This window comes from Bidens hawaiensis, unplaced genomic scaffold, assembly GCF_021521415.1.
Source record: "Bidens hawaiensis isolate Kalapana, Puna unplaced genomic scaffold, B.hawaiensis_p1.1 tig00008996_1, whole genome shotgun sequence".
Taxonomy (NCBI): Eukaryota; Viridiplantae; Streptophyta; class Magnoliopsida; order Asterales; family Asteraceae; genus Bidens; species Bidens hawaiensis.
In genome coordinates, this window is record NW_027504982.1 from 98539 (window position 1) to 113087 (window position 14549).

Consider the following 14549-nt stretch of genomic DNA (forward strand, 5'->3'; position numbering starts at 1 on the left):
AATAAAAATTTCGTGCATTTAGATACAAGTGAGGTATTAGGTGAGAGCTGACCCGATTATGTGAAACTACATATTCATTTACCCTGAACATATACCTAAAAATTTTTTATTTTAGTTTTAGTTTTAGTTTTATATTCCTTGACCATAGTCTAATGATTTGTTCTCGCAGTCATATTATATATATATATGTGTGTGTATATATATATAGGGTAAGGTTAAAATAAAAACCCATTTGAGTTGTGAAAACCCGCGAAAACCCTATGTAACATCGCTTTTTTTGTTTGTTTCATATAATATATGTTGTAACATTTAATACAAAACATCGAAACATAAAAAAAAATGTTTTGCTATTTTTTAACATTTTTTACTAATTTTTATATATCTTTTCAGGAAAGAGAAAAAGTTATATTTATATTTACATTTTTTATTCACTTTAATTGTGGACCACAAGATTTAAACTATAGAGTTTCTAGAATTTTCACAACTCAAGTGAGTTTTCATTTTATACTTAGCCTATATATAGGGTTTGGATCAAATATAAATGAAATTAACGTGCTAAACGTGAGAATCAAATAGAGTAATTATGTAATTACATCATAGAGTAATTACGTAATTACTCTATAGTGTAATTACATTAGAGTAATTACGTAATTACTCTATGATGTAATTACATAATTACTCTATTTGATTCTCATATTTAGCACGTTAATTTCATTTGTACGTTAACCCTCCCATATATATATATATATATATTTCATGCTTGTCATATTTAATTTGTTGTGGTTGTTAGAAGGATAAAATTATATAAAATTAAAATAGTAACTTTTTTTTAACTTTTATGTATTAATTTTATACTACATAGTGCATAGCCCGAGTTTAGGCTCAGTAAAATTTTCTCAAAATATATAAAAATGTATATTAATTAATTAATAAATAAATAATAAACGAACAACTCGAGTTTGAAGAAATGACTCACCGACCAACTCAAGATTTATAAAAGTACTCGGAATGAACCTAGTTTGAATTCTCGTAAGTTAAAATTAAAAACTTAAAATGAGCCAAGCTCAAGACTAGTCGAGATTGAGACCTAGTTTTCCAGCTCGTTTTCATAATAATAATGATTTTTTCGTTTTCATATATGAATATATATTACTCTACTCAACGTCATCATACTGAAGGAATAGGACCAGTACCACAATGCATAATAATATGTGTCATGAACCACTTCCCAAGATTCAACGGATGGGTAGTACTACTACTATTAAAGTTTGCAACTTTCTATGTTCAAGATTTGATTTTTATTGTTGTTTTCGTCAGGGTTTTATTTTATTTTTTTAACCCAAAAAAAATATTGATTTTAAATAATTCTAACTCTGTATTTTTTGTTGGTGACAGTCCTAACTAAAGGTGCTGTTATGACTGTGCGCGACTTGGAGGACTAACTCCGTTAGTTGCAGGTTGTTGGAAAAATATTTTTGGTCTGCACACACATCTTTTTTACTAGAAAACTCAACATTTTCATCCTAAACATTTTTTTAGTAGAATCCTAGTTATTGAGGTGTTGGAACCCTAGAACCACCGTCGGAATCTGTTGGTGGTGTTGGCTGGTGGTGTACAGGTTAAGTTTTCCGGCAAAAAGTGTGAGTTTTCCAGCAAAAAACGTTTTCCGGTGACCAACAACTGACATTGTTAGTCCCCCGTTAGTCACAGATTGTTATAAACAATGCACCTTTAGTTGGAACTCAACCGCCGGAACCCTAGAACCACCGTCGAAATTGGTTGGTGTGCTCAAGTGGTGGAGGTTGGTTGGTGGTGAGTCAGCTGACAATGTTCATGTTGAGTTTTTCAACAAAAAATATGAGTTTACCGGTCAAAAAATGTCTTACAGCGACCAGCAACTAACAGAGTTAGTCCTCCGTTAGTCTCGAACTATTATAAACAATGAACCTTTAGTTAGTACCGCTACCCGCCAAAACTAAAGTTATAACAGTCTAACACTACATAGTTGAAATTATTTAAAATCCACTGTTTTATCACAAATTCATTTAATATTTTCTTCTTGTTTTACCCCACTGTTTGGTGGATCAGATCTCCATATCCATCCCATTATATTATTATTATTATTATTATTATTATATTTATAACCTGCAACTCTCAAAATCAATGGCTACTTTCAAGGTTTTATTCTCTGCACATTTGTTACTTTCATACTTCAAAAAAGTTACAAGATTCTATACCCAACTGGTACCCACATTCACCCTCTGTTTCTCTCAGGCATTTTATCAAACACCTTGCCTGCATATGTTTTCTTAATAATCTTGAATTAGTTTCACTTCTGCATTCTGCATGCCTTATACTTGCATTGTTTAACTGTTTTTATTGTTATTCATGTTCCACTAGCTATAGTGTAATAGAAAGTACATATTTTTACAGTGTATTCTTAGATCTATTAATATTTTGTTACTTTAGTAGTAGTGTTTTTTTTTTTAGAAATCAAATTGGATTTCAAGATTTAATGTTTTAGGTTTTTTTTTTTTAATAATTTCAAGATCTATTAATATTTTGGATTTTATTTTAGTTAGATATCAAGATTTAATATTTGTTAGTTAATAATCTTGAATTAGTTTCACTTCTGCATGTCTTATACTTGCATTGTTTAACTATTTTTGTTATTATTCATGTTCCACTAGCTTTAGTGTAATAGAAAGTACATATTTTTATAGTGTATTAGATCTATTAACATTTTGTTACTTTAGTAGCAGTAGTTTTTTTTTTTTTTTTTTTAGGAATCAAATTGGATTTGGATTTCAAGATTTAATATTTTAATTTTTTTTTTATATTTCAAGATCTATTAATCTTTTGGTATTTTATTTTAGTTAGATATCAAGATTTAATATTTTTTAGTTAAAATCTTGGATTTAGGGTTAGTGATTTAGTGGTTTTAGTGATTTGACCAAAAGATGAGGTCAATACAAGATAAGGGTTGTTTGAGCCACGTGTCAGCTCATGACCCTTTGGGTGGCGGTGGGCCCCGCGGGGGCCACCGCACCGCTCTAGGCAAACCGACACCATCGAAATGGGACGATGCCCAAAAATGGTTAGTTAAGTTGTCTAGAGGCGGTGAGAAGAGCGAGCCGCGTGACTCGAATGCCGATGATCGGAGGTTAATAAACTCGGGTTCGAAAAACGAGAACCCGAGCTGCGAATACGAAGATGGTGATGTTGAGTCAATAAAAGTCAACTGTGATGAGTCAATGTGGAGATGTAGTGATAACACGGGGTCGGTTGTTAGATCGATATGTGTTAGGGATATGGGGACCGAAATGACGCCTATCGCTAGCCAGGAGCCTTCACGAGCCACTACACCGGTGCCAGCCACGACCCCGGCTGCACGTAGCCCGATAGCGTCCGGTTCCTCGACTCCCGTTAGACCAAGTGTGAACCATGGGCCCACGGCTGATGTTGGTGGGCCCACGAGGTTCGGTCGGGAAAAGGTGGAACCGAGTGGAGGAAATGTGGTTGAAAGTAAGGCTGGAAATCAAGATTCGAAGGCGAGTCCTCTTGAAACCCGAGCGATGGCTTGGGATGAAGCCGAACGCGCAAAATACATGGCAAGGTGATAACTTTTTTCTGACCCTTTTGTTGAATTCGTATGTTTTGTGTAAAAATACATGATTCGTGTTCGTTTAGATTATTTATTTAAAATCTTGTTTTGATTTATATAGAGTAGAAAGAAAGTAAATTTGTGATTGAATAATTATAGAAAGCAAATGATTGTTTAAAGTTTGTGTCTTTATTGTTTGGTGAGTAATTAATAAGTGTTTGGATGCTAGGGGTGCAAACAAGACTAAAAGTAAGCTTGTTTAATAAATGAGCCCGAACCCGAGCTTCACTTAATGAGCTCGAGCCGGCTCGCGAGCCTAAACAAGCCTGTCATTTATATAATTTTTTAATATATATATATTCAATAATTATTAATTAATATATGTAATGTTATAAAAGATAACTAAAAATAACTAAATAACATATATTATTTTATACATAAAATTATAATTGAAAAAAGTATACAAAAATTTATATAAATATTAATTAATAAAGAGTAAACGAGCCGAGCTCGAGCTTGAAAATCTACTCACGAGTCGAGCTCGAGCTTTGAATATAGAGCTCAAAACGAGCTGAGCTCGAGCTCCGTGTAAATTAAGCGAGCCAAGCTCGAGCTCGAGCTCCAATGGATGCATGTGTAAGCTGATTATGACAAGTGTTTGACCAAAATTGTATTGGCTTGACTTTTTGACTATTTAAGGTCAAAGTAACCATATTTGAACAAACATGCTATACATGCTGTATGAAATATGAATACTGATTATTGAGATAAATGTGACTAATATTCTTCAAATCACCATAATCACTTTGAAAAAGCATATATCCAAACACCCTCTAAACATATATCCGAACACCAAACGTTAAACTTGTATATGGCGTGTTAAGATTCTTGATTATTGTTTTCGGTTGGTAGGTACAAGCGCGAAGAAGTGAAGATACAAGCTTGGGAGAATCATGAAAAGAGGAAAGCCGAAATGGAAATGAAACGAATGGAGGTAAGCTTTGACATCTTATTTATAAATGACTTATGTTATATACATACCAGATCAAACGGGTTAAGTAGAAGGTTTAACTTAAAAGGAAACGGGTTGAAGGTTATCTGAAGTGTATACATATAAAAAAAACCTCCCGATACGCTTTTTTAGAAAAAAAAAACGCTACTTGTGTGATAATATGATTTTAATGATCATATTATTCCATTAATAACTTCCTAATTTATCAAATTTGGATAAAAACACGTGTAACGCGCACTAAGGATGTATTTGGGATTTTGCGTATTAAAACTGATTATCTGCTTATTGCGGTTCAAAATGCTTATTTGATAATTTATAAGTAAAATTAACTGTTCTAAATAAACAAATTAATAAGTTACTCATGGGCTCATGGCAAAGTGATAACTTCAGAAAACAATAAGCTGGTTTTGCCATGAACCCATTTTGACCTATCTGACCCTCCCGTTTTGTTAAATCTTGATTAGACAGGCAGAAACATTTAGTTTTTCCATGAAGCCTCTTTGGCCCGCCCGTTTTGTTAAATCTTGATTGGAAAAAAAAGGCAGAAAGATTGAGTTTTGTCATGAACCCTTTTTGACCCGTCTGACCCGCCCGTTTGTAGAATCTTGATTAGTAAAAGGCAAAAAAGTTGGGTTTTTTCATGAACCTTTTGACCCGTCTGGCCCGCCCATTTTGTTAAATCTTAGTTTGATAGAGGCAGAAAGATTGGATTATTTCATGAACCCTTTTTGACCCGTCCGCTTTGTTAAAATCTTGATTATGCAAAAGCATAAAGATTAAGTTTTTCCGTGATGAACCCTTTTTGACCCGTCCGTTTTGTTAAAATCTTGATTAAGCAAAAGCATAAAGATTAAGTTTTTCCGTGAACCCTTTTTGAACCGCCCATTTTGTTAAATCTTAATTATGCAAAAGCATAATGATTAAGTTTTGACATCCTTTTTTTACCGTCTCACACGCTTATTTTGTTAAATCTTGATCAGGCAAAGGCGGAAAGATTGAAATCTCGAGCACAAGAAAAGTATACAAACAAACTTGCATCAACACGAAGAATCGCAGAAGAAAAACGGGCAAAAGCCGAGGTGACATTGAATGAACAAGCCGTAAAAACATCCGAAAAAGCGGATTACATAAGAAGAACAGGACACCTTCCATCTTCTTTCTCAATTAAACTTCCTTTAAGTTCTTGCTGTTGGTAGTTAGTTAAGATAGCAAGTGTATTTATTTAGACCACTTTGTTGTATCTTTTAGAATTCTAGATTTTATTTTTTTATGGACTATTAATTTTTGCTTTATAATATGTGTTCTAATCAAGTATGCTTAGATCAGAATGTTTTCTTTTAATAAAAACCGTTAAAACCGACCCGGCTGCTCAACTGAAACAAGTCGGACGGTTTGAGATCCAAGCAGTTTGGTTTAGATGGTTTAACAGTTCAGTCCGCTTGAAACTTGGAACGTGTTGTGTAAACTGAACCCGCCATTTGACTTTTATTATTTATATATATCCTTTCATTTATGGAATATGGACATGCAATATTTTATCTTATCTTAAATATATATAATCAAAAATTTTTAAAGTTCTCTGGTTGATTCCTAAATTCTCTTAAGCTATCAGATTGTTTTATTTGTAAATGGAGGTTTCTTATGTATTTGATCCGAATTCACGGGTATGGGTCTCATCAAAACCATATAGCCCTTAAACGGGTTATAACATCTCATTGTATTAAAAATTAATCTCACCATATATTTGATAGGAAAATCCTATAAAATAGGGATATACTAAAAATTAATATATGTTTTTTAAGGGATATTATTTATAATTAAGAAATAATTTTATAGTAAAATAAACTAAATGGGGTCATGGGTCTCATCAAACCCAGATAGTTTTTAAACGTGATATAACATCTCATTTATTTGCGAAACATTTTCATCATTATACCCTAAGTATATTATTAACTTACTTACAATAATGAACTTAAAATTCAAAAATTTATATAAATATTATAAACGAAAAATGTAAAGAACCCCCGTAATACAGGGAATAAAAGCTAGTGCATTATAATCATGAACCGTTTTTGCTATTGTAAAATATTATATATAAACTAATGATTTTATGAAAAATTAAAGAAAATTAGATTCTAACCATCAAAACAAAACCGTTAAGCTATTGAACCAGATTATTTGGTTTGTCGTTTCCTAAAATTGTTGTTGGTGGATGAGCTAAAACAAGTTCGTCAAATAAAAAACGTAATGATCAATACACTTTTTAAACAAAATAAAGTTAATTGATATGATTGTTTTTCATATTCCGAGGGTGTTTGATTCTAATAGTGTACATGACTAATAAGACACTCCATAATACCGTTTAAAAGTCGGGCCGACTATTAAATCGACGGTTTCAATGGTTAAATCAAACAACCCCGTCTTAAAACCAGTTAGCAAACTAATAGATGAGACAATCATTGGTGGTTTTCATTGATTTTAAGCGAAGTTTTATCTAGTATTACCTATTTTGTTTGGTTTGATTAAAATCGTGCAATTCATTTGTGTCTGGTCCATTAGCTCTCAGTCACACACGTATTATCTATCATTCTCAATTCAATCAGTCTGGTTTTCAAAACACTGCTTAACACATATGCTAATTTCACAAGCTGGTTTTAAACTAGCTATAGAGAACTTAACTATAACTAACAATAACTTAACACATAACAAAACGAGCATCATAAAGTTTTAGAACATTTAATCAATAATTAGAAAAAAAGGCCAAAAAGTAAAATAAATAAAACTTGAAGAGGAATATTATGAAAAAATATTAAAAAAAATAAGTAAATTGAATTTTTAGTCCATGTGTTTTACATCTCATAGTCCTTCAAGCCCAAAATAAAACTGCTGGATGAATGAACCCCTAATGTTTATATTTGATTGTGGGTTTGGCCCTTTAGACTAACTGTATCCATTATCTCCGTTAAGACAATAGACATCGAAACCCGAAAAACTTATGCGGTTTTGATCTCCCTAGTTTATATTATAACAAATTGTTAAAACTTGCATAAATAAAGACCCCATGGCCCTTTCCTGGAGATTTTATATTCACACTACCAAACTCACACGCTGTACCAAATGGAAAAATAAATAAAAAAAGTATAACGTGTTTAGTTAACTAGTTAGTTATATATGTGAGTTAACTAAACGAAAAAAAAAACGACATAAGTAAATTATTAAAAGTAATAAGAAAAGTGAAAAAAAGTAAAACATACGATAACCATTTGCTTTTTTTTCACCCTATCGTTAAATTCGTTTGCGTGTTTGACCCATTAAACTAAATCAATTCATCATCTTAACAGGAGATGCGAGCCAAAACGGCTAAACCCCAACCAAACTTATAACACTTGGAGTTAATTCATTCAAAATTTTCATTTTAAGCTGAAAGAGTTAGCATACGTGACTGGGTACCTATTTAAGACACGATAAGAACTGTTCATTTAAAAATCGCGGCATGTGATTTTTTTTGTTTTCTTACATAAGATCCGTCAATTTAAAAATTGCGGTATGTGATTTTTTTTATATTCTTAAATAGTTGAAATTAGTAGACTAGACTAGACTCTATCATTTTCTTTTATTGGCACACAAAATTTAAAACGGACTTATATTTACGACATATAAAGTAGTTAACGAGTCGTATACATTTTTATACTTGTTTTTTTTTAACGGCCAACGAAAGAAAAATTTTATTAAAAACACACCAAGCAACCGACCCCGGCCTAGCAAGACACTAGCCCGAGGACCAAGATAATCCCAACAAAATCATCACGGAACATTTACAAAACATACCTTTAACCTACACCAATCCTCCCAAGACAAGCTAGACCCACCCGACCTACTTTTAACCCAAAGATATCCGAGTGCTTTTATATTCCCCACCACGATTTCCACCGTAACCGCCATGCCATTAAACACTATGTCATTTCGCGCCTTCCATAAGCACCACAGCGACACCAGACAGACTGCGTGGAAGAACTTCGCCTTTCGTTTTGAGCCCTTTATAAATTTATATAACTCAAGGATATCCCGAATAGTAAACGCGAAAATATGCGGAACCGTACACCAAGTTGAAACCGCTTGCTACACCACTTGAGCCAAACCGCATGAGACAAAGACATGCTCGGTTGTCTCATCCGCCTCTCCATAAGCCGGACAACCCAAAGACCCAACAAACACATTATGTTTTGCCAATAAGGGCATCACCGGGATCCTATCCAACTCTGCTCGCCATACTAGAATACTCACTTTACCAAGAATTCTTAGGGGTGTTCTTCGAGTTTGTTTTTCGGGTTTCGGGTTTTTCGAGTCGGGTTCTTTGGGTTTCAAAGTTTTAAATCTTAACCTGAAACCCAACCCAAATCTCTCACGGGTTTTTCAGGTTCCGGTTTTTTCGGGTTGGGTTATCAAGTTTCGAGTATCCTAGAAAACGAAACACAAAACAAAAAAAATTAAAAAACTTCAATGCTAAAATTAAAACAATATATTCTTTTTTGCTTGTTACGCAAATAATCAAATAATAAATCAACATAACTTAATAAAGTCATAAAACAATTCAAAAGAATAGTACAACTAAGTAATTAACTCGAACCATAATCGTCTTCACTCAGACGTGATTTGGTTGTTCGATCACGGTTGCTATTAGTAATAAACGGATAACATAAATTAAAATTAAACAATCGATTCATAATAGTTGAAATGACAACAATCAATTAGGCTCAGATTCTGATAAATTTAGTGACTAAGACTGAGCCTATTATACCTAAACATATATTTAATTTCTAAACTAAAAGCTTGTTCGGGTTTTTCAGGTTGACCCGAAACTTAAAAATCAAGCCCGAGAACCAACCTGAATTTCTTCGGTTTGGGTTAGTCTTTTCTCAGGTTCGGGTTAGTCCGGATTCGGATGCAGGTTTTTTCGGGTTGGGTTTCGGGTAAAAGTGAGAGCCCTAGAAATCCCAACATTTAAGCGCGTTATTTTTAACCCGTTAAACCGTTAACACACGAATTGCCAGCCCGGGTGACCTTAAAAGACCATCACACGCGTATACAAACACGAGTAATCCAATTCTCCAAATCAATCCCCAAATCTCTAGAACCAACCACCGAGTTCTGCCGCCACGTGTCCCACTGCCGGCAACCTTCCGGCGATCCATAACCATAAGCAAACGTCACCTACCGGACGTCTATAATAGCCTTCTATAGGTTCAATTTCTCGATTCCTTTATCTTTTATCATTCAATTCGATTCCTAGGGTTTTGTTATTCATCCGGATTTGATACAATTGAGTCCACCGGTTCAATTACACATTCATTATGTATCCTCGTGGTTGATATTACCGTATACGTATTGTGATATCTCGTTTTTCCTCTTTTTTATCGTTCGGTTTGGTTTCTAGGGTTTTGTAAGATCCGAATTGGGTGAAATTGAAGTGCCTGGGTTAATTGCACGGTGATTTTGTATCCTCGTGGTTGATATTACCGTATACGTATTGGTATATCTCGTACGGTTTGATTTCTAGGGTTTTGTGGTTTTGTAATTGTTACGGATTTGGTGAAATTGAGGCGATTGCGTTGATTGTACGGTGATTTTGTAACCTCGTGATTGATTTACGTGTCGGTAATTGTAGAATTACGCGTAGAGGATCGAAAACGTCTAAAATTTTGGGGTTAGGGTTTTAGAGGGGTGGATTGTTGTTTGGTTATATACATGAGCAAGTATATGGCGGCGGGAAGACATGGAGGATACCGTGATAGTGAGTTTAGGGAGCGGGAAGGGGAATATGATCGTGTGAAGAATGGTGGTAACCAGGGGTATGATAGGGGAAAGAATCAGGTTCGGGGTAGGGTTAGGATGAGAGATAATAAAGATAGAGAGGTGGTTAATGGTGTCAGTGGGGGTTATCGTTCGGGTTCTAGGAGTTTTTCGGGTGGTGATGGTGGTGGTTTGAGGCGTGGTGATCAGCGTGCCAGGGTAGGGGATAGAGAGCCTGGTGAGTTGTCTAGTGAGAGTGGGTCGGATGAAGGTGTGGAATCGGAAATAAATGGGAAGAATAATGAGGGTGTAAAGATGGAAAATAGTTCTCAGTCTGATAGTGGTAAAAAGAGGAAGTTTTCGCCGATTGTTTGGGACAGAGATGATAAGGAAGCTAGTAATTCGTCGATGGTTAGATCTTCGCCAGCAAATGTTGTTCTGCCTCCTCCGCCTCCGTTGCCTAAATCCTATCGTCGATCGCCTAATGTCCCTGCAGCTGTAGTTCAAAATTCCCCTGTAGAAAGTAATAAGATTTTGTTTTCAGGTAATACTCCAGTTGATACTGGCAAGCGTGATTCTCCTGTATTTGAACCTGATATTGTGAAGCATGGTGATTCTCCCGGATTTGAATCCCATGTTGGTTTATCTTCTCTTGCACAGGAAGAGGATCTTGGGTACAATCAGGATGTAGTTCCACTAGAAGAAGATTACATGCCCACACGGACTATAAGATCTTCTCGGTGGGCCAGTGATGCCAATTCTCCATCTGATGAAGGTGAACTTTCTGATGATAACAAGATGCAACAGAGGAAAGGATCTGCTGAAATTAGATTAAGAAAGCAGTCATCAAGTCCTGAGGTTGGGGAGCGTTATAGAGAAAGCTCTGAACGAATTAGAGGGCGATCTTCTGAGTCTGTTGAAGCAGGAATGAATGATTTGTCTGACAATGATTTGGAAAGGAAGGATTTTATGGATATAGACGACGAAGACAAGAAAGATGGTACTGATTTGAGTTTATCAGAGTCTGATTCAGAAAATGGTGATGGAGCTCAAGGTGCACCAGATGCTGGTGGCCCCTCTGTAAGAAGTGTGAATATGCTGCAGGGTTGTAGAAGTGTTGATGAGTTTGAGAGATTGAACAAGATAGATGAAGGTACTTATGGGGTTGTTTATAGGGCCAAAGATAAGAAAACAGGAGAAATTGTTGCTCTGAAAAAGGTAAAAATGGAGAAAGAAAGAGAGGGGTTTCCTCTTACCTCTTTAAGGGAAATAAATATTCTACTTTCATTCCATCATCCATCTATTGTCGATGTGAAGGAAGTGGTAGTTGGGAGCAATCTTGATAGTATTTTTATGGTAATGGAATACATGGAACATGATCTTAAAGCATTAATGGAGACAATGAAACAGCCGTTTAGCCAGAGTGAAGTTAAATGCCTTATGCTCCAGCTATTCGAGGGAACAAAATACCTTCATGACAATTGGGTACTTCACCGTGATTTAAAAACCTCAAATTTACTTTTGAACAATCAAGGTGAACTGAAGATCTGCGACTTTGGATTGTCTCGTCAGTATGGAAGTCCTCTAAAACCATATACTCATTTGGTGGTTACTCTTTGGTACAGGTGAGAATCCAGCATTTGTGCAATATTTCTTTTATTAAACTTTAGTACCATTTGTGTACTTTATCTCATTATTATGCTTTTATGGCAAGATGACCGATGTATATTCTGCTATTATAGTGAATGATATGTTTTTCATTAGTCTTATGTGGTGATTTAATCCTTTATTAGGGCACCGGAGCTTCTGCTTGGAACAAAACTGTATTCTACTGCAATTGACATGTGGTCATTGGGTTGTATCATGGCTGAACTGTTGTCTAAGCAACCATTATTTAATGGGAAAACAGAGTTTGACCAGCTTGACAAGGTAAGTTGACCAGCGAGTTGTATTTTACTGTACTATGATCAACACTTGTTCACTTTGGACTCTCATAATGGCAGATATTCAAAACACTTGGCACACCAAATGAGACTATTTGGCCTGGATACTCCAAGCTTCCTGGAGTCAAGGTGAACGTTGTCAAGCACCAGTAAGTTCCAACTTTCCTGAATTTATTCCTCAATGCAAATAAAAAGTTCACATTTTCATGTTTTGCTAATGTTTTCCCAGGCTTCCAGCTTTGGGTGATTTTCTGGTCTGGCTTTCTAGCTTCTGTTGGTGACAACATTAAGTACATTTTAAATTCTCTTTGTTTTATTTACTATTTTGCATCTTTTGTAGGTATAATTTGTTGCGGAGAAAATTCCCGGCTACATCTTTTACTGGATCTCCCGTACTCTCCGATGCCGGATTTGATCTGCTGAATAAACTTCTAACATATGATCCTGAGAAGGTATTGCTTTGTTCTTGGACAATTTTATATGCTTATGTAGTTTTGTTTTGTTTTTATACCAATTTGACATGTATCACGTATATTTTTTAATTATCTGTAATACTCCCAGAGGATAACAGCTGCGGAAGCTCTAAACCATGAGTGGTTCCGTGAAGTTCCTCTACCAAAGTCCAAAGATTTTATGCCTACTTTTCCAGCTCAGCATGCTCAAGACAGGTATGTATTAACTGTAGATTTTAGAAGTTGGTGTACAAATTAATGGAATTGCATAACAAATTTCGACTCTGGGTCAAAAAGTGTTCTTTTTTTAATAGATAAGGGAAGAGACTTCAAATTATTTCTACTTTGGGTAGCCAAATTCATAGTTATTTTCAAGCCAACAGAATTTCATTTTTTTTTCTGGATTGGTGGGTGTTTTCTGAAAAGGCTATTTTTACATCTATGTTTTGTTTTCAGGAAAATGTGAAACTATTACCCATGATAGAATTTTGAGGAAAATTGGTTAACTTTTTTATGCAATCAGCTCATAAATGAATCTTAATGTTTTGGAGTTGTAAGTTTTTATTTATTTGGCTACTTCAGGCGTACACGGCGGGTAATGAAAAGTCCTGATCCTTTAGAGGAGCAACGTAGGAAGGAGCTGCAACAAGCTGAATTTGGGACAGGTGGCTTATTTGGATAGGATATAGAGTTTGTGTCTGGTTTCAAATTTATGATGTACTAAAAACTTGACATTGTTGAGGTGAGAGTCCATGTGCTGAGGTGGCATTGGCAACATTGGTTAGGGGTGACTACCATCAATGCTGCTTCCAGCAGGCACTCTTCATCGTCTTGGAGTTGACTTCTGCTTTTACTCTCAACTTGATACATAGCAGGTTGACTTTTTTGTGCACGATGTTAACTTTTTACCATTTGTTTCTTTGGAACTTGTGTATGTAACATATTTTAGTTGGTTACTGTATAACAATATTTTATGGAGTTGGATTTTTTGTTTCTCCCATATAAGTTTTTACTTTCTGTATTGTGCTTTATCGGGGTTTTTAATCTTCGTATTGTGTTTGCAAGAAATTGTCGGTGTAGCATGGAGTGGCGTTCTTAGCTTTCTCTGACGGAGTATGTTATCAGAAATTGTTCTATTTCAAGGTAATGTCATAATAACATGAATTCCTTAAGGATTAATGACCAAATTTTATCACTTTTTCTTTTGGAACTAGTTGGCATTTTGTTGTTTATGTCTAGAAGCCAAGTGGGATCTTATTCTAACCTTAACACACCTATGTGGTTTGATACATGTAGTTACTAAATTTGGTTAGGTGTTAAAAGTCATTATATGTTTTTATTAAGTGATAAGTTGGTTTTCTTCTTCTTAGCATCCGTGTTTCTCAGTTTTTTTTCTGTTAACAAGTTAGTGAGTAGTTATCATAATTATAAATGGAGATTAGGGATTGAGGTTTAGGTGGAGTTTACTTCTGGAGAACCTACATGTTAAATTGTAGGAACTATTTTCTGCTATCCTTAGGTTTTTTGTTCTTGTTAAATAATTTTTGGTTTGGTTCACATATCAAATAAATGTAAGCTCATAAGTTGCAAAACTAAAGTGGTGCTGATCATCACGCAAGGTGATACAAGTGGGTGTAATTATTAGAGTTAGCAAGGGGTTAAGACTTGAGAGTATTTTTTGTTAGTAATGAGGAATTGTTAGCTTGCTTAAATGCTTTTTAAATCTGTTTCTGTGGTTATCATTTTAC

The 14549-nt window shown here is 34.8% G+C and overlaps 2 protein-coding genes across 4 annotated transcripts; both read left to right on the forward strand.

Moving 5' to 3' along the window:
• The first annotated feature begins 2883 nt into the window (after positions 1–2883).
• On the forward strand, positions 2884–5885 carry LOC143609680 (uncharacterized). The gene is made up of 3 exons (XM_077084367.1): positions 2884–3616; positions 4517–4598; positions 5597–5885. The coding sequence occupies exons 1-3, from the start codon at positions 2961–2963 to the stop codon at positions 5810–5812; spliced, it is 954 nt and encodes a 317-aa protein (XP_076940482.1). The 5' UTR covers positions 2884–2960; the 3' UTR covers positions 5813–5885.
• Positions 5886–9854: 3969 nt separating this feature from the next.
• LOC143609688 (cyclin-dependent kinase G-2-like) lies at positions 9855–13854 on the forward strand. 3 transcript variants are annotated; one of them, XM_077084376.1, is made up of 6 exons: positions 9855–12031; positions 12200–12335; positions 12410–12498; positions 12690–12801; positions 12911–13017; positions 13384–13854. In XM_077084376.1, the coding sequence occupies exons 1-6, from the start codon at positions 10362–10364 to the stop codon at positions 13481–13483; spliced, it is 2214 nt and encodes a 737-aa protein (XP_076940491.1). In that variant the 5' UTR covers positions 9855–10361; the 3' UTR covers positions 13484–13854. The 3 variants fall into 3 exon arrangements, with proteins under 3 accessions (XP_076940491.1, XP_076940493.1, XP_076940492.1); XM_077084378.1 differs by lacking the exons at positions 12911–13017; positions 13384–13854 and adding an exon at positions 12579–12603 and having other exon boundaries at positions 12690–12733; XM_077084377.1 differs by lacking the exons at positions 12690–12801; positions 12911–13017; positions 13384–13854 and adding an exon at positions 12579–12640.
• Positions 13855–14549: the final 695 nt, after the last annotated feature.